The sequence below is a fragment of the Protopterus annectens genome, chromosome 6.part0 (assembly GCF_019279795.1).
Source record: "Protopterus annectens isolate FY-2018-M chromosome 6.part0, PAN1.0, whole genome shotgun sequence".
NCBI classification, from domain to species: Eukaryota; Metazoa; Chordata; order Ceratodontiformes; family Protopteridae; genus Protopterus; species Protopterus annectens.
In genome coordinates this window covers 1,077,549,127-1,077,574,355 of record NC_056737.1, presented here as the reverse complement: position 1 = coordinate 1,077,574,355, position 25,229 = coordinate 1,077,549,127, and the positions used below count along the sequence as shown (strand labels likewise).

Sequence of the window (25,229 nt, the reverse complement as noted above, 5' to 3'; positions counted from 1 at the left end):
CATGGGCGACAGGTGTTCCGCACCGGAGGTCAACCAGTCACTGGTTAGATCAGACCATAAATTAATCACCCTGAAAGTCCACATCCCACCACCACCCCCAACCAGGGAAAGCACATTGAAAAACTTTTCTAAAGCAAACTTTACCTTACTTAAGGCAGAGGTGGTAAGTTTCACAGCCCCCATGCTAAAGGATAACACTGCCCAAGATGCAGAATCCTTTACAATTGCAATCTGAGCACCTACAAGAATGCATGGATCGTGCCATCCCTAGCAAAACCAAAACGCACTCCCCTAAGAGAAGGAAAACAGTCTGGTGGACCCCTGCCATAAACAGGTTATACAACAAAAGGAGGAAACTAGTTCAGAAAAAAAAAAAAAAAATCCCAAAAAGGAAAGACATCCCTGATCAGTATCAGTAAGAAACTAAGGTCCCCTCATAAAATCATTCAAGGCTAACTTCGAAAGAAAAATAGCCAAGGATTCGAAAGATAACCACAAAGCCTTCTTTAGCTATGTCAAGAATCTAAGTGGCAACTCGCAGATATGCTCTGAGCTAGTGCAAAATAGCACAAAATATACTGAACCTACTGATATTGCCAACATCCTGGCAAATAGATTCAGTGCAAACTTCATCTCCCTCTCACCTTCAAAAGGGCCCACAATAATACTGGAAAAGTGTAGTGTCCCAGAAATCACAGAAGCACAGGTGAATACAGCCCTTTCAAACACCAAAAACACAGCATCAATGGGGCCAGATGGTGTCCCAGGCTGCATCTTGCATGAACTACTGAACGAACTAACCCCCCACCTAAACACGCTGTTCAACCTCAGCCTCTCCACAGGCTACGTACCCATGGAATAGCACACAGCAACGGTTATTCCGCTGCACAAAGGAGAGGCCACAACTGACCCTGGTAACTATCGCCCCACAAGCCTCATTAGCCTGGTCTGCAAGGCTACGGAGCGCATCATCATGGAACTCATTAACAAAGCCATTGGGAACCTCCAAACACTTCACCCGACCCAGTTTGGCTTTGTTAAGGGCAGATCATGCCTACTAAACCTGATTGACTTCTTCGAGACAGTCACCAAGGCCATAGACGAGGGAAAGGTGGTTTACACAGCCTACCTTGATCTCCCCAAGGCATTCAACACCATTCCTCACTCGGGTATTACAGAAAAACTCACCAGCCTGAACATAAACCCCTATATCACAAGATGGGTTGCCAACTGGCTTACAGGCAACTCACATGGTAAGAACAGCGGGCTCCAGGTCCGACTCTAAACCAGTCACAAGTGGTGTCCTGCAAAGCTCGGTCCTGGTTCCCCTATTGTTTGGCATATACTTCTAAGAAGTACAGGCAAACACAGGAGGACTATGGCTAACCAAGTTCGCCGATGACTGCAAACTGGGAGCCATAACGGACTCGCCGGCTGACACGGACATCCTTCAAAAAGACCTTACTGAGACAGACACCTGGTGTCAAAGCCATGGTCTCAAGCTAAATGCCAAAAAAATATATAGTCATCCCGTTTGGGAAAAACAAAACGCCCACGAATTACCACATAGGTGGCAGCCCCCTTAATACAGAAGAGGTAATAAGAGATCTGGGGACCCAGGTAGATAATCTCTCCTTTGACAATCATATTGCCAAAGTAGTTAGGAAATCCTTCTATGTGGCCCATCTAATTACTAAAGGGTTCGCATCTAGAAATAAGGAGGTTATAGTGCCCTTCTACTAGCCACTCACACCCATCATAGAGTACAATGCCCCATTTGGGATGTACCTCACAAGACACTTGACCACAAAAGCACCTCACCAAGAGGATTACTGGCCTCAAACATGTCCTATGCAGCCCAACTGAAAAAAACTCCGGCTGTACTCAGTGGCACATTGCTTACTCAGAGGTGATCGCTGCCTAACTTACAAAGCCATGTCCAACTCAGAACTGATGGACATGCTCCACCTAAAGAAATCCAAGTCACTGCGAGCCATGCGCTCTAGTGAGCTAAACCTCGCCACAACAATAAATGTAACATGCTGGAGGGACAGATTCCCGTCACAGAGACTCCCCATGCTTTAGAACAAAATTCCTAACTACATTAGGCAGAGCCTCTCACTAACACTCCAAGAGAAACCTTGACGAGTGGATGGGTAACAGAATATACACCCCTGGAATCACTTCATTGGCTCTGCTTGACAGAGGCTCAGTTAATTAATCAATGGGGGGGGGGTGAAAGCAGACACTCTGTCTAGGCTTATAAATGCCCTCGGGCAGATAGCCTAGTACCTACCTATGAACCTATACAGGGTGACCTTATAAACTTTCCAACCCACTACTTTGGTCACACAGAAAGCTAATCATCTTTTCTAATGTCCTTAGTTTTGTCCAAACAAAAACAAAACTGATTATGCACATTCAAGCAATGTACTAACTACTCCCCTTGAGATGAGAAATGAAGGAAAACTATAGTTAACAATCTGGTTTAAAATTTGTTTCTGTGGCTATTTTAGGCATAAAAAAGACAGGTCTCCAACAGTGGCTCTCTGTCTTTAATTAACATGAGAATATGTACAGGATAAGGCTTACAGCTCCAAAATCCTCCTTACTGATGTGACTGCTAACAAAACAAAAGTTTTCCAACTCTGCCCTGGAAGCCATTTCAAATGGTGTCAGTGTTAATTTATCTAGCATAAAATTAAGATATCAGAGGACCAGGTTTCTTTAATGGGGATCTCAGCAGAAATGTACACACAGAAATTACTTGCAAACTTTCAATAAAGCTAAGGCTGTGCATCTTAGTCGCTGATAAAAACTACATACTGCCACCAAATGTACTTTGATGGATGAGCAACTCAATCTCATTTCTAATATTTGTAATAACTACTGGAACACTGCTAGAGATAAAGGAAAAAAGGGATCCAGTCCCCAAGCAGCTGTCCATAGGGAAAACCCTGCCCTTCTACTCCTGTATGTCAATCTAGCTGCAGGCTTCTGAGCAAAATATTAGGCTTTTGATCATGCTGAGGAGAAGCACAATCCCTGGTCATCAATGGTACTAGAGAAATAATGCAGTTAGGCAGGGTTGAGGCCTTCCATATGGGTGAACTAGGAAACCTCTTCAACAGTCTCAAAGACGTTTCTCCAACAGGTGAGGTGACAGCAGGGGGAACTAAACATGTCAAGGTCAGAAAGGGGCCCAGAGGATGCCCTTATCCTGACTTTCTTTAGAAATTTTCAAATAAATGATTGCGTGTGTGGGTGGGGGAGGGGGGGCTGCAGCAAGGATTGCCCCAACAGCAAAAGATAAACTTCACCACCAGAGGACTAAGGGACCACTTCTACATCATGATTAAACAATGGTCAAGCTTATCAACAAGCTAGTAATACACATACCTGGTCCTGCACGCTATAACAGAACAAGACAACACTGCCCATTCCCATAGTCTCGTTGCTCTTTAAAGGCGATATGAAGGGTTGCCTCTATGCTTGCTGATACATTGTACTATCATGTTTTTCTACCCCAAACAATGTCTCTTTACTCTAGGGCAGATGTACACATGGTGAACAAGTAGACCACAGACAGAATACAATGGGGAAGCCACAAAGAAACACGTTGGTGGCATATCAAAGAACAGATCCCATGACAACACAGAATGTGACCACTGAACCTTAAGGTTCCACCACAGGACCTTCAAACGCCTTGTGAAGAATACCAAGAAAACAGTTATTCCCACAAGACCCAAAATTCTCAAGACAGAACTGCAGTTGCTGTTTGCACAGTAAAAAAGTACCTGGGGCTAAAGGGTCAAAATTCTGTCCTGCGGAAGGCTGGCTGTGCAAAACAGAGTGCCTATGCAGTGCTCTGTAAATTCACGGACATCTTCAAGGACTGGGACAGTTGGAAAATGGACTCACTGGCAAAAGTTAGATACTCCCAAGGTGGGGCAGAAAGCAGCCAATCTTCCAAGTAAGATAATGTTCTAGTTCTTGATGGTCTCAGCTGAGCTACCACTGTTGTCATGCATCTGGTGAACACCTAGTGTCCGTGATTGAAAATGGATGGCCCTACTCTAAAATGCAGAAACCCGCTCCTGATGTACATGTATGCAGACGGGAGGTCTTAAAAAAAAAAAAAAAAAAAAAAAAACACAGCATAGTCGGTTTCTGTATCCTAAAGATTCGGAGGACTGACATTCCCGATGGTCCTGGTGCAGTCATTTTCAGAATAATCCGAGACCACTGAGGTCCAAAACTGATCAGAGGGCCTTTGTTTCTAACTCAGATTATGATGAAAATATAACAGAAACAGTTTTCCCTCTTAGCACCTTAGAAAGAGTTAATGATGCCCTGGAAGGTGCCTCTTCTTCCATTCTACATTTTTTCTCATTTGAAGCTCAAGATTGCAGGAAGAAATCTTCTTTTGGTAATAAATCTTTAAAAGCATTTTTTGTAAACTTGTTCAGCATCACAAACAGACCACTCAGCATTCAAATGCTCTAATCCCTAGCACACCACGCGCAAACTATTATCTTGAGGTGGGCTCTTATGTTTTGATTTCTAGAATTTTCGGAAACCAGAATGCTTTTCACATTTCTCCTTCTTATTAACCTGATCATTACTTTATTACTATCATCATGACTAATGTAATTAACTGTGGAAAACTACAACCAAACCATATGCAATGGCAACAAGAAGCACCAGCAGAAAGAAAGATTCTACCATAATATTTAAAAGCAAACTGGTGGTTCTTGTCTAGAAAGCAGGGTAGGCAAGCACATTAACACCTCAATCTGTTGAGTAAAATGGAAAGATATGACCTGAATCAAAGACAAACTGGCACAGAGAATAATAGGTCTGAAGGCAAAAAACTTGAGCAAACTATGAAGAACAGCAGAAAATGAAAAATAGCCTGGGACTCCCTCTCAGATATGAACTGTTCAATAGCAGCAAATCAGAAGCAGCAGTAGGGCGACAACATATAAGAAGAATCAGGAAGGAGTCAAAGTCTGGGAAAATCTAGGTGCTGAGCTGACCAAGTGCATGCAGCAGCTAGTCCTGGTGGTCAAAGTGGATGGCACAGACCATGTATGGTCATGGTTCAATATTCTACTGCTCTCTGGTCTAGATGGAACTCCTGGATAGCCCTTATTCATTTGTTCACCTGCTCTCATCAAGTTCTTCTCATGGAAAACAATGTCTAGTCAGTGTAGACAAAGAAGCCAAATAGGGCAAAAGGAGTGGAATTTCTGCTGGTCAAGTTCTTTTTTTTTTCTGGCCTTAGCATGAAGGTACGAACCTCCAACTCAATGGATTCCACTGGAATATAGTCACTCAAGGAATGAAAACTGGTGTAGCAAACTTAGAGCCAGACTGGAAGCTCCTGTTTGTCAAAAGGGATCCCTGCACCTTAGCTAACATACCTCTGCTGGAGATAGGACGGAGCCGATCCCCTTGTCCCAGACTGTTACTGGGGCTATGTGGTGTACCAGAATCATATCTACAGTTGGCTTTTATGTGCTCTGGCAAAGGACTGCTGTGAGGAGAGAATCATCACTCCCACAGCAGTAAGGATTTAGCCAGCTTATTATGCCCATGAGGTATTCACTCATTTCCTATCTGCAAAAAGGACAGTCTAGAAAAGGTGTTTTGATGTCCTCTGTGAACTTCAAAAATGACAGCCAGAACTGATGGAGAACAGTAATGCCATATCAGGATTTCATCTTTCAAATAAACCATCAGGCAGCTTCCCCACACCAAATCTTGTAAAAATAAAACAGGACATGTGCATCAAATAAATAATTAAGGGCTCACAGTGAGAGAGTTGGGGATGCAAACTTAATAAACCAAAATGGTTCACACCCCTAGATTCTTCAGCTCATATACAAGTAACTGAGATTTTTGGGGAAAGAGTCCTACCTAGGCCTGATGTAGAAAAAGTCACATCCAGACTGGGAGTCTATGACCATAACTAGCACCCGCATGGTCGAGAAATTCCAAATGCCCTTTATGGAAACTAGTATCACCATATCCAGGATCTTCAAAGCATTATTTGTCGTGTCCCTGAAAATTATCTAGGGCGACTGCCAGGGAAAGCAGCACACCTCTAATAATATCTAGAGAGGAATGGACACATGCTGTGCAACAACCCCCTCGTCTTTTTATCTGCATAAATTCACCAAAACTCTGCATTACTTTGAAATGAGCTGGCATATTCCTCATCAGAAAGCCCATTTCTGTGTGGGTGGTTGAGGGGTGGGGTCAAAGTCATCCTGTCACACTTTTACTACAGACTGTAGCACTCAAGTGTCACAACATACTTTCCACACCATCCTACCAAAGTTATGTGAGCACTTTCTAAAAAAAAAAAAAAAAAGATTTTTTTTGCAGAGCACTTCATGAAGGGTATGCTCAGATAAATTTTACTGTAACCCTCGCTAGCATCACTGGAAGGACACCGTGACTTTAAAGGGTGGTGGCTTGCACATTAAATTCTATGGATGCACCCAGATGCTCTCCCTATGGTGCTACCACTGAGGGTGAATTTTAATATTTTGGTGATGTCATGTAGGGAGAATTACACATTTACATAGGATTTAATTTTAAATACTGTGGCGTAAAAAATATAAATGGGAGAAAAAATGTTGTGCAGTACTGGTGGGCATCAAATGTTGTGGTGGACAAAGTAAGTTCAGAACTGACAGGATACCATTCAGCATGCACAATTCCTAGGTTTCTTGAAAAGGAAGTCAAGAGTCAGAAAGTAAATTTTTTGGAGTCTGGACTGAAATCAACTGAAACAGAAAACCTCTCAACACCTAAGAAGAGTCAGGCTGAATATCAGCCATCTGCGAATACCACATGGCTAATGAGGCTGGCAGAAGTGCAATACCCTGCAAGCCCAAAGGCATCGGAAGGTGGACTATACAAGGTAGGGTACAACTCAAATCTGCATGATATCAATATGAAAGATAGGTATCAGAACCTCTGATGGAAAAAAGCCTGAAGATGCTAGCATGTGATAAGCACATGTTGGTAAAGAGGGAGAGAGAGCCAAATGTCTGGTCCAGCAAAGTTCACATGACAGACATTAGAGCTGCAAAAGTAATGCCGATGCTAAAAAAGACAGCATCACATACACTGCCATCAACTGCATTGGTGTGCAATCCAGTAACACTTGCTGAAGCTTCCCAATCAGTCTCACAAATTTACATTAAAAAGTTTCTTCAGGTCTTGGACTGTTTACAGACATCATCTAACAAAGCATACAGATTTTATGAAAACAGCATGCTTCTTTGTGGATCTCACAAACTCACATTAAAAAGTTTCTTCAGGTCTTGAATTGTTTACGGATATCATCTGACAATGCATACAAATTTTATGAAAACAGCATGCTTCCTTGTGGAAGAACTGAAAAACAGAGGCGTTTCTTATTCGAATATGGAGATATGTATACCATGGTCTTATTTAAAGGTTTTGGGGTGTGGGGGATGGGGAGAAGAGGAGGTGATTGGAGCAGTGCAGGTTCCCTTGCTGAAGAAGACAGTGGTAAGGTAGTGTCATATTGTGTGTGCGCACATGTTATGTGTTATGATGGTTTATGGAGAGAGAAATGCAGTTTCACTGTGGTGTTAGGCCATATTGTGTGTGCGCACATGTTATGTGTTATGATGGTTTATGGAGAGAGAAATGCAGTTTCACTGTGGTGTTAGGCTTACAGTTACGTAGGTCTTATAGATTAGGAAATGTCTGTACAGTGTTATATGAAGTTAAGTGGGTATGTGTCATGTACAATTTTGATCAGCTGAGTCAGTTACTGTCATATATGTCAGCATCTACAGTCTTTTGAATAAGACCAGATGGCAGGGTCCTGGATTGAGAATGATCAGCTCCAATGTGAAAAATGAAGAGCCTTCTAAACTGCCTTCTGCTCTACCTGTGCAGATAGGCATCCAGAAAATTCAGAGACAACAGTCAGTCTTCACCTCTCTCCTCCTTCATTCATGCAGAGTCTGTAATTGTTAACTACAATAATACGCCCAACACAGACATCTCCCCCAGACCAACAGCTTCTGAAGATGGTCAAGTCTGGAAGACAAGACTACTTCAAGCCACTGTAGGGGATACCACCGTTATCCTGAAAGAATGAAGGACCCCTGGCATTACTCAAGTTACATCATCTGGAAAGACATTATACTAGTGCTTTTTGGTCTTGCCGAGGGGGATGCAAGGGTTCAAGCAGGTACAAGATCTTCAATGCTACCTTTGAGTTAATAGTGAAGGTTTTGTGGGGAGGCTACACAACCAAGAGGGGTGAATCCTCCTGCATCTTAACCTTCAGTTAGTTCCTCATCAGTATCTGGCCCAAAGAGGCAGAGCCCATGTGAGGAGTTCACTTCTTTTTTTTTTAATACCACAGAAAAGACTGTAAAGCCTGGTTTACAAGCCTATTGATATTCACCAATCTCTGCAGGGGGAAGGGAGAGAAAATCTTACCTAGGTTCCCTTGGTACATAGTTTTCTCTGTTGTGTTGTGTCAGGTACTTAAGTGTTCAAAACTAGTGGGAACAGCCAACATGACTGCTCCTGCATGCAAAAGGTCTGCTGCAACCCCCTTTAGGGTGAGCAGACAGTATACATAGACCAAACCCCTCAATTATCTCCACAAATATGGGATAATTGGGAAGGATCATCTTCTTACTCAGCTATGTCTGAGACTTCTCAAGCTCAGTCCAGGATTTCACATCCCTAGTTTACAGAGAATCTTCCTCAAGTCTCTTTGCTAGAAGATTCCCAAGATGCAGGAGAAGCAGAAGGATGCAATTCTTTTTGTAAGTAAAGGGGCTGCAATTGGCATCATTTTGGCAAGAGGGACGGGCAGTCCACCTACTGTAAATGGGAAAACTAAGAGTGGACTAGAGTAGTAAAGCATGGGGAAGGTGTGCAGACACCACACAGGTGGGAGCAAGTATAGGATGAAAGGCAGCACAGCTAAAGGAAATCTTCAGGAGTAACAGGCTAACAACTACAGGGAGGTGGCGCTGGCAGGACGGACAGTGCCCACTAACAAAACAGACGTCTGCACAATCAGTGCTGGACACATACTATGGTGGTACATTAATGTCAGTGGGATCAGCAAAAGGAGGACCAGTACAGTGAGCAGATGTCAAGTCCAGAGGTGCTAATGATAAGAACATCCAGGTTTGTGTTTTCAATAGCTGCCACTGGAAGCTAGCAGCTCATTTCTGGCAGGACAGACAGGGGTTCGCTAGAATGCAGAAGGAGAATGGAAGTAGGAAGCAGTACCCAGGATGCCCCACCAAGACACAATATAAAGGCAGACAGTACATTTGGGAAATCAAGAAAGGCAGAAATATAGCCTCTTGCAACTAGGCAGATGAGGACAACATTTGGACAGTGTCCAAGGCCTGCTTCTGCATGATAGGTTTAGCAAAAAATAATTCTTGTAATGCTTTGTAATGCTTGCCCTCCGTGTCATGAAGTATTCACCTCTAGGGCATTTATCTTTCTCCCTAGGATGCCACTTATGTTAGTGCCCAAAAGAGAAACATTTCTCTCTCGTGCTAAAAATTACTAGCAGGATAAACCCTGATGATGACAGTGCAAATACTAAACCTGTCTTGCCAACACATAGTTTGTGGAACTTTAACTGCAAGTGAAAGGCGAGCATAAGACCCCCTGCAGCCTAAGCACATTTTTTTGTCATGTAAAAGGCCTGAACAAAGCCACCTAGTACGAACGGGTGCAGCGGTATACATCTGTCCATCAGGGCAACAGTAGGAGGACAAAATGTACTAGAAACCAAAACAGTGGATTAGGTAACCTGCGCTCATACTTACAGAAGCAACAACCTAACCAAATATGAGAACTTAACAGAATGAGGAGGAAAAGCTTTTGATTCCCTACACCAACCTCCTGGAGCCACTCACGTGTGGAAGTCTTTCTTCCGAGGAGGGAAAAACTGGAGGGTTTGTTAAGATCAAGCATTATAAGAATGATAGGGAAGGTGCAGACTGAAAAAATTATGTCAGAGCATCCAAATGTTAAGACAAGTGTCCAATAAGACTTACAACCAAATTACAAGAAGGCCAAACATTCTTGAAAGACGACAAAAGGAATGTACATTGTAGATAACTGAACATACCAAAAATGCAAGCCAAGCAATGTGGAATATAACGATCATTGTTTCATATGTGCCTAACAGAGCTATAATTCAGTATAGCAGAACAGACTCAAAAAATTCCACTACCACCTAAACCACATCAGAAACGAGAGATCAGCACATATTGTGGAGGTAGAGGTGAACCTCAACCCCTCTTGCAGGATGCCCATGAGAGCCTTAGAACCCCCCACAAATATTTAATTAACCCCCCTTATACTTACTCCACATTTGGAAAGCAAACATTGTAATCTGCAGTGACCTTCTATCAGTAGAAGTAAATGTCTTCACTGTACTGGTCCTTAAGAGACTGGTTTGTCAATCAATTCATTATGGACAAAGCTCAGCTACTTAAAATACATTGAGAACTGGGTGAAAAATTACAAGGACTAATTGAACACAACTGTCATGTTGAGTGTGTATGTGTGTGTGTGTGTGTGTGTGTGTGTGTGTGTGTGTGTGAGACCCCAGATGGCTTACATTATTATTATGACATCACAGATGAAAATAAATTCAAACCATCATAAATATATATACAGTTTTGAATAGAAAAGAGGTTTCTCAGCTGAAATGCTCAGTCATAAAAAACACACAAGATTTCATCCGCATATACAATTATCAGTTGCTATGTGGCATAACATCTGCCTGCACCCTGACCCCATGTGTAAACATGGGAAAAGGCATTATGGATGGATGGGTTATGCCTGTTCTTCAAAACAGTAAGAGTAGTTACTACACCTGACAATTTGATTATACCAAGTAACACTAAAACTCAAAGAGTTGCTTAAATTTCCAAACAAGGAAAACATATCAAAACTTATTTTTCTCCAAGAGCAAAGAATTAAAGCAACAAAGAGCAAAATTAAAAAAAAAACACTGCATCAATAAAGAAAGGGTAAATCACAGGAAAAACACTAGCGAAAATAAATTAACTTACTGCCAGCCAACAAAATGCAGAAATTTTAGCCCTGACTATTGCTGGCGACTTAGGAGGTGAAGAGTTGATAGGGGAGGAGACAGGGGCATGGAACTGGACAGCTGACGGCCAGGTCCCTTAATTGGAAAGTGATAGGGATCTTCTTGTCAGTACAGTGCCTCTTGGTGGAGGCCACAGGCTAGCTCTGGGCAAACAAAATATCCAAGCCTGGAACAAGTTCAATAATCTTTGATGCAGGTGGGTACACAATAAATCCCAGCGTACTCCAGAAAACATACCTACATCACATAATCGTACTGCCTATAGTCTGTTTTCAGGCTTGACTAACAGTAGCAGCACAATGAAAAATCCTTCTTACTTGATGGCAAATACTTTAAGCAACTAAATGGAGTGGCTATGGGAGCTGCACGTGCCCCCATTTTTGCCAATGCTGTATTACTATATTGGGAAATGGAGTTTTTAAGTTGGACTGATTTAGTTACTGTATTCCTTACTACCGTTTTTTGGATGATATTTCCATTATGTTGTCAGGTAGCAAAGAACAATCCTTAGAATTTTTTCTTATCTTCGGGCTTCTTCATCTTTTTTTTTTAGAATTTGCATTCTCCATGGATGCAAATCAAATACATTATTTGGATGTTATGATTTCCAAGGGTGCAGATGGTACTTTTTGTTACGGATGTCTATCATAAACTGACATTCTGTGACACCTTCCTGCACTTTCAAAGTAACCACCCTTAACATCAGAAAAAGGGTGTCATTAACAGTCAATTCATTCGGCAATCCCATTTGACCTCTGATGACAATAACCTGTATTAATAATTCTGACACACTTAAGATGATGTTTTTGGAGACAGGATATCCTATTACAGTAACTCACCCTCCCTCTCAAATGATTTTACAGGAAAGAAAAGGTAAATATGGTCCTATTATTAGGAAGACTATGATGATCAACTGTAGAGATCTTACTAATATATCATCCATGAATAAATTGTCTGGCATATTGGAAACATTTTCATTTGACAATGGGAAACTTCAACTTAGACCTCAAACATAGTGTTCTGTTGCAAATTCTCTCAGCATCTAACAATATGGTTTTACATTTATGCTCACTTGATGCTTTAGATATTCGCAACATTTGTAAAAACTGGTTTATATTACACTGTGATGAGAACTTGAAATCTCTTTCTTAGTGATGCACCAACATCTACTTTTAAGAATTGGATAAATCTGAAGAATATTCTTGAAAGATCTCTTATAGGCTTGCACAACGGCTCACTTATGACTTACAAGTGTGGCCACTGTTGTCAATGCCCCTATATAGAAACTGATTTCAACACTGCTAAGTTTCTAGGTGGATGGTCAAGGGAAGGCATAACTGTGTGACCAGCAGGGTTGTGTACATGGCTAGGTGCTGTACATGTCAAACATTTTATATTGGAAAAACTGACAATTTCAATAAAAGAATTTTCCAGCACGTACACAACATTTTGAAAAAGGATGACAGGAGTGCTTTGCCTAAACATGCTGCTCACTGCCACAATTTATCTATGTTTAAGTTTTGTATCATAGAGAAACAGTGATGTAGCAGCTTTTTCTGGGAACTGGAAAAATAAATTACTACACCATGAAATGCTTTGGCAACTGAGACAGGATGCTATGAACTTCCCAGGATTAAATGATGCTATTTCCATTACCAGTGAGTTGAAATCAAGAGCATCAAAGCTGTAAACAACTTAAGTGTATGTTTTGGCTGTTGACATTACGTTGTTTGGATTCCGGTTGGTTTTGTTTGGGAGATGCTAACCATTGAATACAAGCAGCAGTACATTCTGACTGGTAGGGACTTGTTACTCCTATATTATCATTTTTTCATGACTGGTGCCAATTCAACATGACCCCATTTGGTTGGTTCTTCCAGTGAGAGTTTAACTATTGGATAAAAGTAGTATTTTGGTATTCAGACTTGAAAGTCCCAAGATTGGTTCTTTTTTCACATTTTATTTGCATTTTTTTTTATTTGATTGGTTCTGCTATGGGGGGTGTGTTTATCCACCATTTTTAAAGCTTGTCTTTTCAGTTTTACTCACGGTTATGAACAAGTCTTATTGACAAAAGAGCTCAACCATGTGTGGTTTTTAACATGGATTTTAACGTGGACCTTCAGTAAAATTCTGTTTTCAATTACAAATTGGTCATTTTGTTATTTTACTAGTGCACATCTCTTATTTTTTTTTTATTAGGCTGTGGACAATAAATGAGTTTATAAGCAGAGTTGGGTGTGCCTTATCAGTGGCCAAACAAGAGGGAGGAGCCAACTATTAAAAAGCACACACACACACACACACACACACACACACACACACACACACACACACACACACACACACACACACACAAAATAGTATTCTCTTACCTTGTCATCCTTCTTGCCTCCCCCAGGTCCATGACCACCACTCTGACTCTGACCCTGTTGAGAGAAAAAAAAATCTTAAGTGAAAAAAAAAAAAAACTTTTCAAAAACGGACTTTTTTTTGTTTTACTTGTATATTGCAATTACTGATATCTTAGTGCAAAACTGATAATCTGAAATTAAATTTCTAAATAGAAGCAAATATAACTACAAAAGGGAGCTCCTACAACACAAAACCCTCTTGAAAATTCACTGTACTGTTTTAGGTGCTTTCCCAAAAGGAAAGCTACTGTAATCTGTACATAAGAGTGCTAACAATCTCCAAGTACATCCAGACTCAGGATTTGGCCAATGTGATAAAGTTACACGGCAAATAAGAGTGTACACCACATACATTAATGATCAGTATTTTTGGTTATTTTACACTAGAGTTGCAACATTGTTTCTGTCACTTAAAGACAAATGGGCACATGAAAGCATACCAATATAATGCCAAACGTGTAAAATTACATACCATGCAGCTAGATCTGAATGGGTGGCATTATCTTCAAAAACTACTACGACAAACACCAACAGAACTTACACATGTTACTGGGCACTTCCTGGTTTGCCCACAAAATATGCAAAAGAGAACCTTTTCCAGAATTTGGTTAGTCTACTCTAAGGTGAATCAATCTGAAAAGATATGCAAGCAATGACCATCACCACCACAGAAACAAACAGTCTTCCACATTTTGTCAGGAGTAAGGAGACAAAAGATGGTCTGGTACGTTGATTTAGATGGAATTTCCAATCCAGATCTACTGTTATGTTAAAAACAGTAACCTAAGTATCTCAGATGGGCAAGCTCCACGTTTACCATCCACTAAAAATGTCCCAAAGCTTATCCTCCTGGATGTCTGGCTCCCCATGGAAACATAGCCCTTAAGGACTGTTGTGCTGTGCTGAAGGGGGATTTGTAGCAGAAACCATATTCAAGCTTGTAGTGCCTTACAAAAGTACTCCGTGATATCTGCATAGATGCTGTTCAAATCCCTTCTAAAGATGCATTTTGAAGGCTTGAGAAGTAGCTATTGCTACCAGCTATTGCTAACCAGCTTCTAGTAGAACAGTTTGATGCAGTCACAGAGAACCTTAAAAACTCCATATCCCTATTTCCTATTGGGAATGCAAAAATGTTGCAAAATCTTTTCTGAAAAAATGCATCATGCTCAAGTAAAATACAGCTGCCTTTGCACAACCATACAATGTAACAAATATTCACCACTGTTTCATAGTTAAGAGTAATTATAGGAAAAGGTCAATTTATGGTATAGGAAAAGGATTTGTTTTCAAAAAACAAAATCTATACTTTAGAGAAATCATGTAGAGAGAACTAATGCATAAAGCTTACAGTTTAAAAGTTCATCTGGCAGAGAAGATGGACACAAGAAAGAGAACGTTCTTAGTACAGACTTCAATTATGCTTCAGGCACGGATTCAAATGGAGGAAGGGTTAACTTCCACAGCACAAAGTAGAGATCCCATGAGGGAACGGGATCCTTTAGGAAATGTCACAAGACAAAAAAAAAAAAAAAAAAAAAAAAAGTGTCCCTCAGGAAAGCCTTACAAACCTTAAGCCCCAGATTCAATGAGCTAGAGCCAAAGCAAAAGTTTGAAATAGCAGCTAAATGAACCCTAATGGACGAATAAACTAAATTTGAATCAAAAATCTGTGCAAGATGATCTAGAATAGCTGGAACAGGGGTAAGCCCCTGACTGCAAGCTACTGGAATGCAAACTGCTGGGGCCTGAGCAGCTGTAGAATACCAGAGTAATCAGTGCGTCTGAACATTTATTTATCCTTCATGGGCCTACAGCTATATCCACTACATGTTTTATTCTATAGGGCTATCCCACCTTCCAAACACTCAGAAGATGCAGTGATTTGCTGTCAACCACCTTTCTGGCACTATTTCACGAAGAAGCTGTCGATAGGCCAAGCCTTCTACAACAACTAAGCAAAAGCCTTTGCTTTTTTAAATGCACACATTTACCCTCAAAAAAGAGATGGCAAAATCATGATACACTGAATAAAAGGAACACTGCCAATCTTCAAGGGCTATTTCTCATAAGCTTATCCTCCAAAGCGGTTAGTATAGCAACAGAGGAATGCGGCATGCAGCCCCTACTGATCACTGGCAGCATTTTGTACTATAAACTGTGCCACAGAACTCTGGGTTGATCCATGTGGACCCTTTCCTGCCACAGCAACAATGGAAAAAAAGGACTATATGCACAACAATCTGGAGTAAAATCGGTCAACCTACGCAGTAATTACTTTTAGAGGTTGCATTACCCAGAAATAATCTATGCAAACTCCAGAAGGCAATGAATTACATACTTTGATGGGAACTGCTTTCAGTATACATACCATAAACAGTAATCATTTAAAAATGGACAAGACAAAAGCTTCTACACTGGCCAGGAAGTCTACCTTCATTTTAAAACCCACCACTCAAACAGCTGCAAATTTTACTTGTGCCCACCAAGCAACTATCAGTGCTACACAAGTCATTATTCAAACTGTCAAAACCAAGCATCCTACTACAGTCCCAGTCCTACAACCTCTAGCTAGCATCCTGTAACCACATCTATTGTCCTTTCATCCCAAGCCAGTGACAAGTCAGTGATCCAAACTGAAAGGTCAACTGTTGCTTTCTGCAATGCAAGTCTAATGCTTCAAATTCAATGCAACAAACCATATGAAAGCAAATGCTCACACAGCCAATATAAAACCAGCATGACCCACTGTGTCCAACCAAATGGAAGCATCCTGCAGACATTAGTAACTCACAAAAACTGCATTATTCCGTTACTAAATAAAGGACCTCTGAAAAAGCCACAATTGTGGTAATTTACCCACAATCCACACATCCTGTAACCAATGCCAAGTGGATTACTTATGCCAAAGGTGACTTACACAGCAGAAATGTTAACCTCGTGAAACATTTCTTCCAGGTCTGACAACACCCTTGTTAGTAACAAACTGTATCAGACGGGTGGATGAGCACTTGTGGAAACAGAAATAAAAAAACAGCAGTTCACTTTCTAAAAAGGTTTATTCTAATTAAAGCCCCAAGAATTACCAGTTATATATGTAGGCGTGTGTATTTATCTTAGAACGACAACAAACCATCACTATATCTGTCATACTGTTATCGTTTTCACTGCAAAATCTGGTTTACACACAATCAAAAATGGTCTTATATGGTATGGTATAGGGCACACCCACAGCTAAGGTTTTAAACATAAACCAGAAATGTAACAACAATATAAGGAACTCCATTCAAAAGTACATAACGCCTTAACAGCATGATAACGTACAATGGCTAGAGAAGAGATTTTTTAACATCTCTTGTCGTCATGAAATACTCCCCTTGACAAAGAATATTTCTGAATCTTTCCAGTACTTCCCTAGCATGTTTCACACAACATTCACTCTTTTAAGGAGAGCTACTTAAGAATACAACCAAGCGGCAGACGGACATTTTGCTGAACAATCTATGCTGCTGAGGATTTTTCCGGACAAAAAAAACCTTCACATCTTGTGCAATCCAAACACCTAAAACATGTACAACAAACTCAGTAACTCTCAATGGCTTACGTCCAAAATGTAAAATAACGGTATCACACATTCTTAAATAAGTTCTGTTTGCAACAATTATATTTGTCACTTTCACCTGTCTTGCACATGATAAAAATTTGTTTGCTTACTTTTTAACTACATAAGTGCTTCCAGTTCATTTTAAGTTGTTTCATATGCTTGAAGAATTTGGTTACAAGATCCTACCCTCAGACAAACTAAAAACACATTAATCATCACATTAATCTTGAGTGAAGGGCAACTGACAAAGATTTTAAAATCACACAGTCCTATTAAAGCAGGATATTTAACATATCCCATGACAAAGGTATTTAAACTACTGACATTGTCTTCTGTTGGATCCGTTTCAAACTCATGAAATATGCTTTCTTTCACGGAATACATCAATTTCAAACTCATGAAATATGCTTTCTTTCACGGAATACATCAAATTGAACAGGACTTCATTATCATTTACATCAAAAACTCAAACTCACTATCAAGAACCAAGTTCCTCGTTGCATTCCTCCTACCTTGCCTGAAAAAAGGCTCTTCGGTATTACTCGCAAATTAGAATTAAACGGTCAACTTCAAAACTGTTCAAAGTAGGAAACAGAGTAGGCAGACCGTTCAAACATTTTCCTTTTAAAATATATTTTTTTAAGGTTGGCATAATGGTTAAGGTGTTTACCTTACAAATATAAGGTGCAGGGTTTGATTCTCAGAAGGGGTAAATGGCTAGACTTACAATGGCCAACAAAGGCAGTTAGCCTAGTACTAACCAATGACATTTATAGTATCTAATCAGCTAAAAACCTGACAAAATTCAATATCTGAAAGTCTCTTACTTTTGGTTCAAAATCTGCATCCAAGTAAAGGTATCTTTGAAAGCTTCCAGTAATATTCCTTTGCTAGAACTTGGCCAGGGACCATCATCTTCTCAAACTTGCATATCCATTACAGCTTTCAGGGGACAACAATCTATTAAAAGTTTTCTACACTAGAAGACATTCAGCATTCTGCTTCTAGTTCTTTCCAGATATTGCAGCTATGATTTTCACACCTGGTATGGTTAATAAATTTGCCATGATAAAAATATGAGGAGCTTTCTTATCACGATTCATTTTCATGTTTAATGTAGTCAGTACAGAGTTCATTCACTAGTGTTCTGAAAAACTGAACAAAGCACTTTCTATTTAGTACAAGACTGCTGCTGCTTAATTTCACTCACAAGGCACTGTTGCTTCCTGAAGTCAAACTCTACCCAAAGCTTGTCAAGATGCACATCTTTGTTATCCAGTAATTTGATTTGTACTGTCAAGAACATTGGGATACCCTAGCTTTTTAACTAAACAGCTAACCTTTATTTTCCAAAAAAATTACAGTTGATAAGAAACAATCATGATGCATATACTAGGTACTAGACACAATGCACTAAGGGATACACCTGCAATGGCTACAGTAAATATTCATAAATTATACAGACTCAAGCAGCTCACTTTGTTCATCATCAGAACCCCCACACCCTCAGGGGAACAGAAACGTCCCTAGAAAATGCATGTACAACAAATGCACTCATACATTCACCACTCTGGAATGATACATCTGTGCACTGACTGTAAAATTGTGCATTTACTGTAAAATTTATGAATGGTCTAATATGGTCTAATATGAAAACAACTTGAGATAATTATCACTAGAACAAACAATATTACAGAAAATTGCAAACACTTGTTCATATACATACAGACACTGTAACAATCAAGACTTGACTTCTCGGCCCCGGAATGTCACCTGACCAGCAGAGAAAGTGAACTGGCGCATATGAAAAGAAAACTATTAAAACTGTAACAGTATAATTTTTGAGTCACTTTTCAACACAGTAGTATTAACAAGATCAGGAACAATCCAACTTGGTTGGAAACACGATTAGTTAAGTACTAGGCTAGCTGCCCTTGGAGGCCATTTTAAGCCTAGCCAACTTCTCTCAAGGATGAGAATAAACCCTGCATCTTGTGTTTCTGAGATAAACACCTTAGCCATTACACCAATCCTCAAACCAGTCGTCTGCGTGAACTTGCACCATCATCTCAGACATTGGGTGGTAACGCTTTAAACAGGAACACTCTTAGGTTCATAGGTTTATACTAGGCTATCTGCCCTAAGGCATTTATAAGCCTAGCCCAAATTTTTGTGGCTTACGCCACCCCTTATATGAAAAAATACTGTGCCCATTAGTTTGTTGTGCCTCTGTCCAGCAGTGACACAGAGATGATTCCCGGGGTAAACCTACGATCTCCCATCCACAGGTCAAGATTTCTCTTGAACAGAGTCAGCGAGGTGCTCTGCCTCACATGGACCGGGATTTTATTCCACAGCATGGGGAGTCTCTGAGTGATAAATCTATCCCTCCAGCACGTCCTATTTATATCCGTGCTAAGGTTTAAGTCGCTTGCTCTAGTGGTTTTGGTGGATTTGGATTTTGAGGTGGAGCATGTCCATTAATTCCGGGTTGGACATGGCCTTGTATGTCAGGCACATGTCACCTCTGAGCAGACGGTATGCGACTGAATAGAGCTGGAGTTTCTTCAATCTGGCAGCATATGACAGATTTTGGAGTCCCTTTATCCTTTTGGTGAGGAACTTTTGGGGTCTCTCCAATTGCTGCAGATGTCGGGTGAGATACATCCCGAATGGGGCATTGTACTCGATCATTGGTCTGATAAGTGAAGAGTACAGGGAACAATGACCTCACTAGATCTGGATGTGAATCCCTTCATGATCAGGTGGGCAATGTAGAAGGTCTTTCTAACCACTTTAGCAACGTGAGTGTCAAAAGAAAGGCCACTGTCAACCTGGGTCCCCAGGTCCCTGATAACCTCTTCTGTGCTTAGTGGATTGCCACCTATATGGTAGCTTGGGGTTACCTTGTTTTTCCCGAAGGGTATGACTATACATTTTTGGCGTTTAACTTCAGGCCATGGCTCTGGCACCAGCTATCTGTTTCCGTGAGTCCCTTCTGAAGGATATCCGTGTCCGATGCACTTTCCACTATGGCCCAGTTTGCAGTCGTCTGCAAACTTTGTCAGCCAAAGTCCTCCCATGTTGGCCTGTACTTCTGAGAAGTAGATGCCGAACAATAGGGGCAAGGACCGAGCCCTGTGGGACACCACTTGTGACCGGCTTGGAGTCTGACATAGCGCCAGCAACTCTAACCCTGTGGGTTCTGTCCTTAAGCCAGTTTGCAACCCATCTTGTGACATATGGGTTTACATTTAAGCTGGTAAGTTTTTCTACAATACCCGAGTGGGGTATTGTGTCGAAGCCTTTGCAAGGTCAAGGTAGGCTGTATGGACTGCCTTTCCCTCATCAATGGCCTTGGTGACTGTTTCAAGAAGTCGACCAAGTTCAAAAGGCATGATCTTCCCTTGACGAAGCCAAACTGGGTCGGGTCCAATGTCTGCAGGTCCCCTATATCTTTGTTTATGAGCTCCATTATGATCCTCTCCATAGCTTTGCAGACTAGACTTGTTAAGCTTATGGGTAATTACCAGGGCCCGTAGAGGCACCGCCTTTGTGGAGTGGGACCACAGTTTCTGTACGCCACTCCTTGGGCACGTATCCTGTGGTAAGGCTGAGATTAAACAGCTGCCTTATGTGCGGGTTTAATTCCTCATTTAGCTCGTAGCACACAGCCGGGGACACCATCCGGTCCCATTGATGCTGTGTTTTTAGCTTTAGAGAGCAGCTTTCACCTGTGCATTTGAGATGTCTGGGAGGCTACACTCGGCTGGGATAGTTATCTCTCCTTTAGGGGAGAGGAGTGAAGTTTGCACTGAACCTGTCTGCCAGTATGTTGGCAATGTCTGTGGGATCAGTGATTTTTGTATCATTATGGACTAATTCTGAGCATATCTGGGAGTTTCCACCCAGGTTCCTAACATAGCTGAAAAAGGCCTTATGATTGTCCTTTGAATCCATGGCAATTTTCTCTCAAAATTGGCCTTAGTTGATTTTATGAGTGCTCGTATTTTTTACTAATAATGATCAGGGGTGACTTCCCTTTTATGGATTTTGTTCTATCATGTAATAGCTTTCTCCTCTTATTGTAAAGTTCGTTAATGGCTGGGGTCCACCAGACTGGACGTTTGCCCTTTGTGGAAAGAGTCTTGGTTTTATTTGGGATTGCCTGATCCATGCAGTCCTGGAGGTGTTCATAGAAGGCATTTGTAAGGGCTTCCGCAGCTTGGGTTGTGGTTTCCACTGGCTCAAGGGCCTTGAAGGATACCACACCAGTCTTGAGTAGTGTGAAGTTTGCTTTAGAGAAGTTCTTCACTGTGGTCTTTTTGTGTGGGTGGGGCGGATATGGATTTCAAGTGAGATTAGTTTATGATCAGATCTCACCAATGAGGGACATACCTCCGGTGTGGAGCATTTTGTCCCCATGTTTGTGACAATGAGATCCAGTATATTTTCTCCTCTCGTGGGAACAGTGACTAGCTGTTCCATGGCATTTGAATTTATGAACTCCAGGAACCGTTGGGCTAGAAAGTTAGGGCTTGAGTAATGTTCCCAGTCTATATTCGGGTAGTTGAAGTCACCCAATATGATGGTGTTTGGAGATATATTTATACCTTCCAGTGTCTTCAGGAAGGCTTTTCTATGAAGACCTGGTGACTCAGTTCAGGCACTTCAGGCTTTTTCCGGATACAGCTTTCATGTCAAAGCACATCAAGCGATATTTGGTCATGTCTCTGATGTCATCTTACCTATGGCACCGTCTTCTGTCTGCACAGTGTAGAACCACAGCTTTAGCTCACTAGTAATTTTGTTTACACATATAACAGTTTTACGCTCAGGTTTTGACTCTTACATTGGTATTTGCCTTCCAAGCAGTGGCTTAAAATGGATTAGACTTGTAGCACTGTGTGAAGTAGTTTATTATGACATAAGCTCTGTGTACCTAGGTAGTCTTGTCTTTTTTGTATATAAAAAAAAATTAAATTAAAAAGAAAAAAAAAGTTCTTTATTGATTATACAATTTAACAGTTTAAGCCTCATACATGATGCACTTTGTCTTCTGCCAGATGGTCTGATTTAATACTCCTCATACAGTAACAACTACTAAATACAAAAGCTAACTGTATCACCATGTTTTCGTCAGTTTGGCTAATTGATTAATTAAGGACTATATAAAAATGGTGGTAGAAGTTGGTATGCTCATCTGATGAAGTTGTACTGACGAAAACGCGGTGATAAAGTTAAGGCGTTCGTTTTGTTTATGTTATCATAGTTTGCATCTAATAAATTTTGTGGTTTTATATGGTGAACCTTCCAGTGCCTTATTTTTTGGTTACTGATTCGAACTGAGGCACTTTCCACACTTTTTTCATTTATTAGATTCGCACCCTTGCTAGCCAATTTCCCCCAAGAGATCCCAAAATGCTCATTTCTTTTTGAGGATGGTGATGACTGCGTTTATTCAACTGGCACAAACGGTGCATGACCGTCTATAACTAGTTCAGTTGGCATTCTATATCCTACTAAGAAACAGCCAGCTATAGCTAGTTTTGAATAACAGAAACTAAAGGAAGGAAAAGCCGATTATACTGGTAGATCCTTAAATTCTTGATCAGTGTGCAATAGAATTCTTAAAATCTTTTTTAAAGGGCTGGTTTACATCTAAAAGATAAAAATAAAAACACGGGACAATCCAATTGCTTCTTAAAGCTGTCTCATTTACGGAATTTCCGTATTAGCTCTATTGTTCAGTATACTTCATCAGAAGCTTTATAGTTTTGAATGATTCGGTTGGCGCATGTTTTATTTTTGTGTCATGAGAGTAAGTAGTCCACAACTATGACGTAGTCTTGCCTTCAAGACCATACAAGCCAGCAGCTATTACATTATCTTATTATAGTAAGTGTCTGCATTAATAGCTTTCCTTCTTTTGAGATGTTTATGAATGACACAAAATACCAGAACAAGTTGTGCAATGCCTTGGTTGATGCTTGGCCGCTATACTGCCACTTTGTGAGACCTTGAAGTCTTTTGGGTATTTGACACAATACTTCAGCACGCTGTGATGAAGACACTACTATTCTGTCTTGATATAGAAATAATCCATTATGCTCCAACAGTTGGATGCAGACTATGTAGTATTCATACATACAATATTTTGTTTGTAACCAGCGATTTGGCCATTTTAACTCTCCGGATTTTCTAGTAGCTTGCTTTAGCTTCTCCGGGCTACTGGCAGTACCAAGTTTAGTTGACATTATCCTCACCAGAGAAATGGCAACATCATCTTCAGTACCAGACAACAGCTGGTACTAAAACATTTTTGGATAAATTCACCTGCTATGTGCCCATTTTTCACACACATGGATTACTCTGGCACTGAAACTTCAGTCTCACTCTTTAGCACCCGGCTAGGAGGTACTTTACACAAATCATAGGAATTAAATCAGTGGAACCACTGGATTGGGATCAGTTTGAATGCAGAAACTTTCAAGGCCTAATAAGTACGCAAAGAATCACTCATATGACCGCATGCAAGCAAGCCATTCTTTCTCAGTATGCAAATATTTATTTTCAACAATGGCCAACACTTAGCAGCAATAATCAACTGGACCTAACACTTGTTCATCCATTTGGAGTAATGCCATAGCTACTAGCAACAACACTCATAAGGGTCACCAACATCACAGCAGACTGACACGTACTTATGTACAATTGTTTATCAGGGTAGTGCACTGATCAATGACCAATTTCAGTCTCAGTCTTGGTGAAATACAAAACATTTCACAAAAAAGAATAAGCAACAGAATAGTTCAGACCAAGAGCATAGAAAAAAAAACTATGTATGTACATTCTAGTTAACAAGCACAATGCAATGTACAAAGAAACAGAATATAATGTACATACATTACTCTATACAGCAGATTAATTTTCAGTTAACCTTGAGAGAAGAGAAGAGACTAGGAAAGGAGATAGATTAGGTGATATGTCCTACATTGAAGCAAGAGCATTTGACTTGGATGAAGAAGCGCTTTTTGAGATGCATTCTGAATCTGGAATAAGTGCTGGTTTCTTTAATGCCCACTGGAGACATTGTCAGCATTTCTTTCACTTTGTAGAAAACTTTCCCCACAGCCAAGAAATACCTTTAACAAGTTTGTTAATGGATGTACCATGGCTGAGAGATCTGGCATAAATTTCCCCCAAAAGATAATCATGCCTAGGGCTGGTCTTAACTCAAGTTAAACATAATGGACTCCGCAAGTCTCTTTCTTTGACACTGCTTACATCTGGTCTGATTTTCATCAGCACTCCTCCTTTGACCAAAATACTAGAGCTCAGTTTTTCCAAAACATTCACCTTGGTTTAAACTTTACCTCAAGAGTTTTTTTTAATAGATTGGAGCACTGCCTCTAACCTTGTCTCTTTACCGGGACCAAATACCAGGACACGAGCCACTACAAAGCAATCATCATGCCTTTTTTTATACCAGAAGATTCCAGGCACTGAGACTATATCAAATGGCAGCCTCCTGACCATAACTTTCTTACTGGAGTAATGAAAGTGGTCAGCTTTTTGCTTTCTTTCTCTAAAGAGGTTAGAACTCCCTGGAAGCATCTGTCGTGAAAAATAATTGAACATTGATTAGTCCACATTCTACATTTTCTAGCATGGGAAAAATAAAAATTTTTTCACACAAATAGGTTCTTAGGTAGGTACTAGGCTATCAGCCCAAGGGCCTACATAAGCCTCGCCAGCAAGGTACCACAGCTTATGCCACCCAAGAAAGTCATTTTCCTGTGCCACTGTCCAGCAGAGACACAGAAGTGATCCCCAGGGTGTATTTCCTATTTCCCATCCACTCATCAAGATTTTTCTTGAAGAATGCTAACGAAGAACTTTGCTTGACATACATGGGTAGCTTGTTCCAGAGTATAGGAAGTCTCTGGGACAGGAATCTATCCCTCCAGCGTGTCTTGTTTATTGTGGTGACAAGGTTTAGGTCCCTAGAGCGTGTAGCTTGGAGGGACTGGGATTTCTTTAGGTGTGG

General features: G+C 40.7%; 1 protein-coding gene across 1 annotated transcript in view; it reads right to left on the bottom strand.

Moving 5' to 3' along the window:
- PSMC1 (proteasome 26S subunit, ATPase 1) overlaps positions 1–25,229 on the bottom strand; it is a 561,132-nt gene that overhangs the window by 529,537 nt on the left and 6,366 nt on the right. The window contains exon 2 of the mRNA XM_044074701.1: positions 13,537–13,590. Coding sequence (XP_043930636.1) covers positions 13,537–13,590 — 54 coding nt within the window. The remainder of the gene's footprint in view (positions 1–13,536; positions 13,591–25,229) is intronic.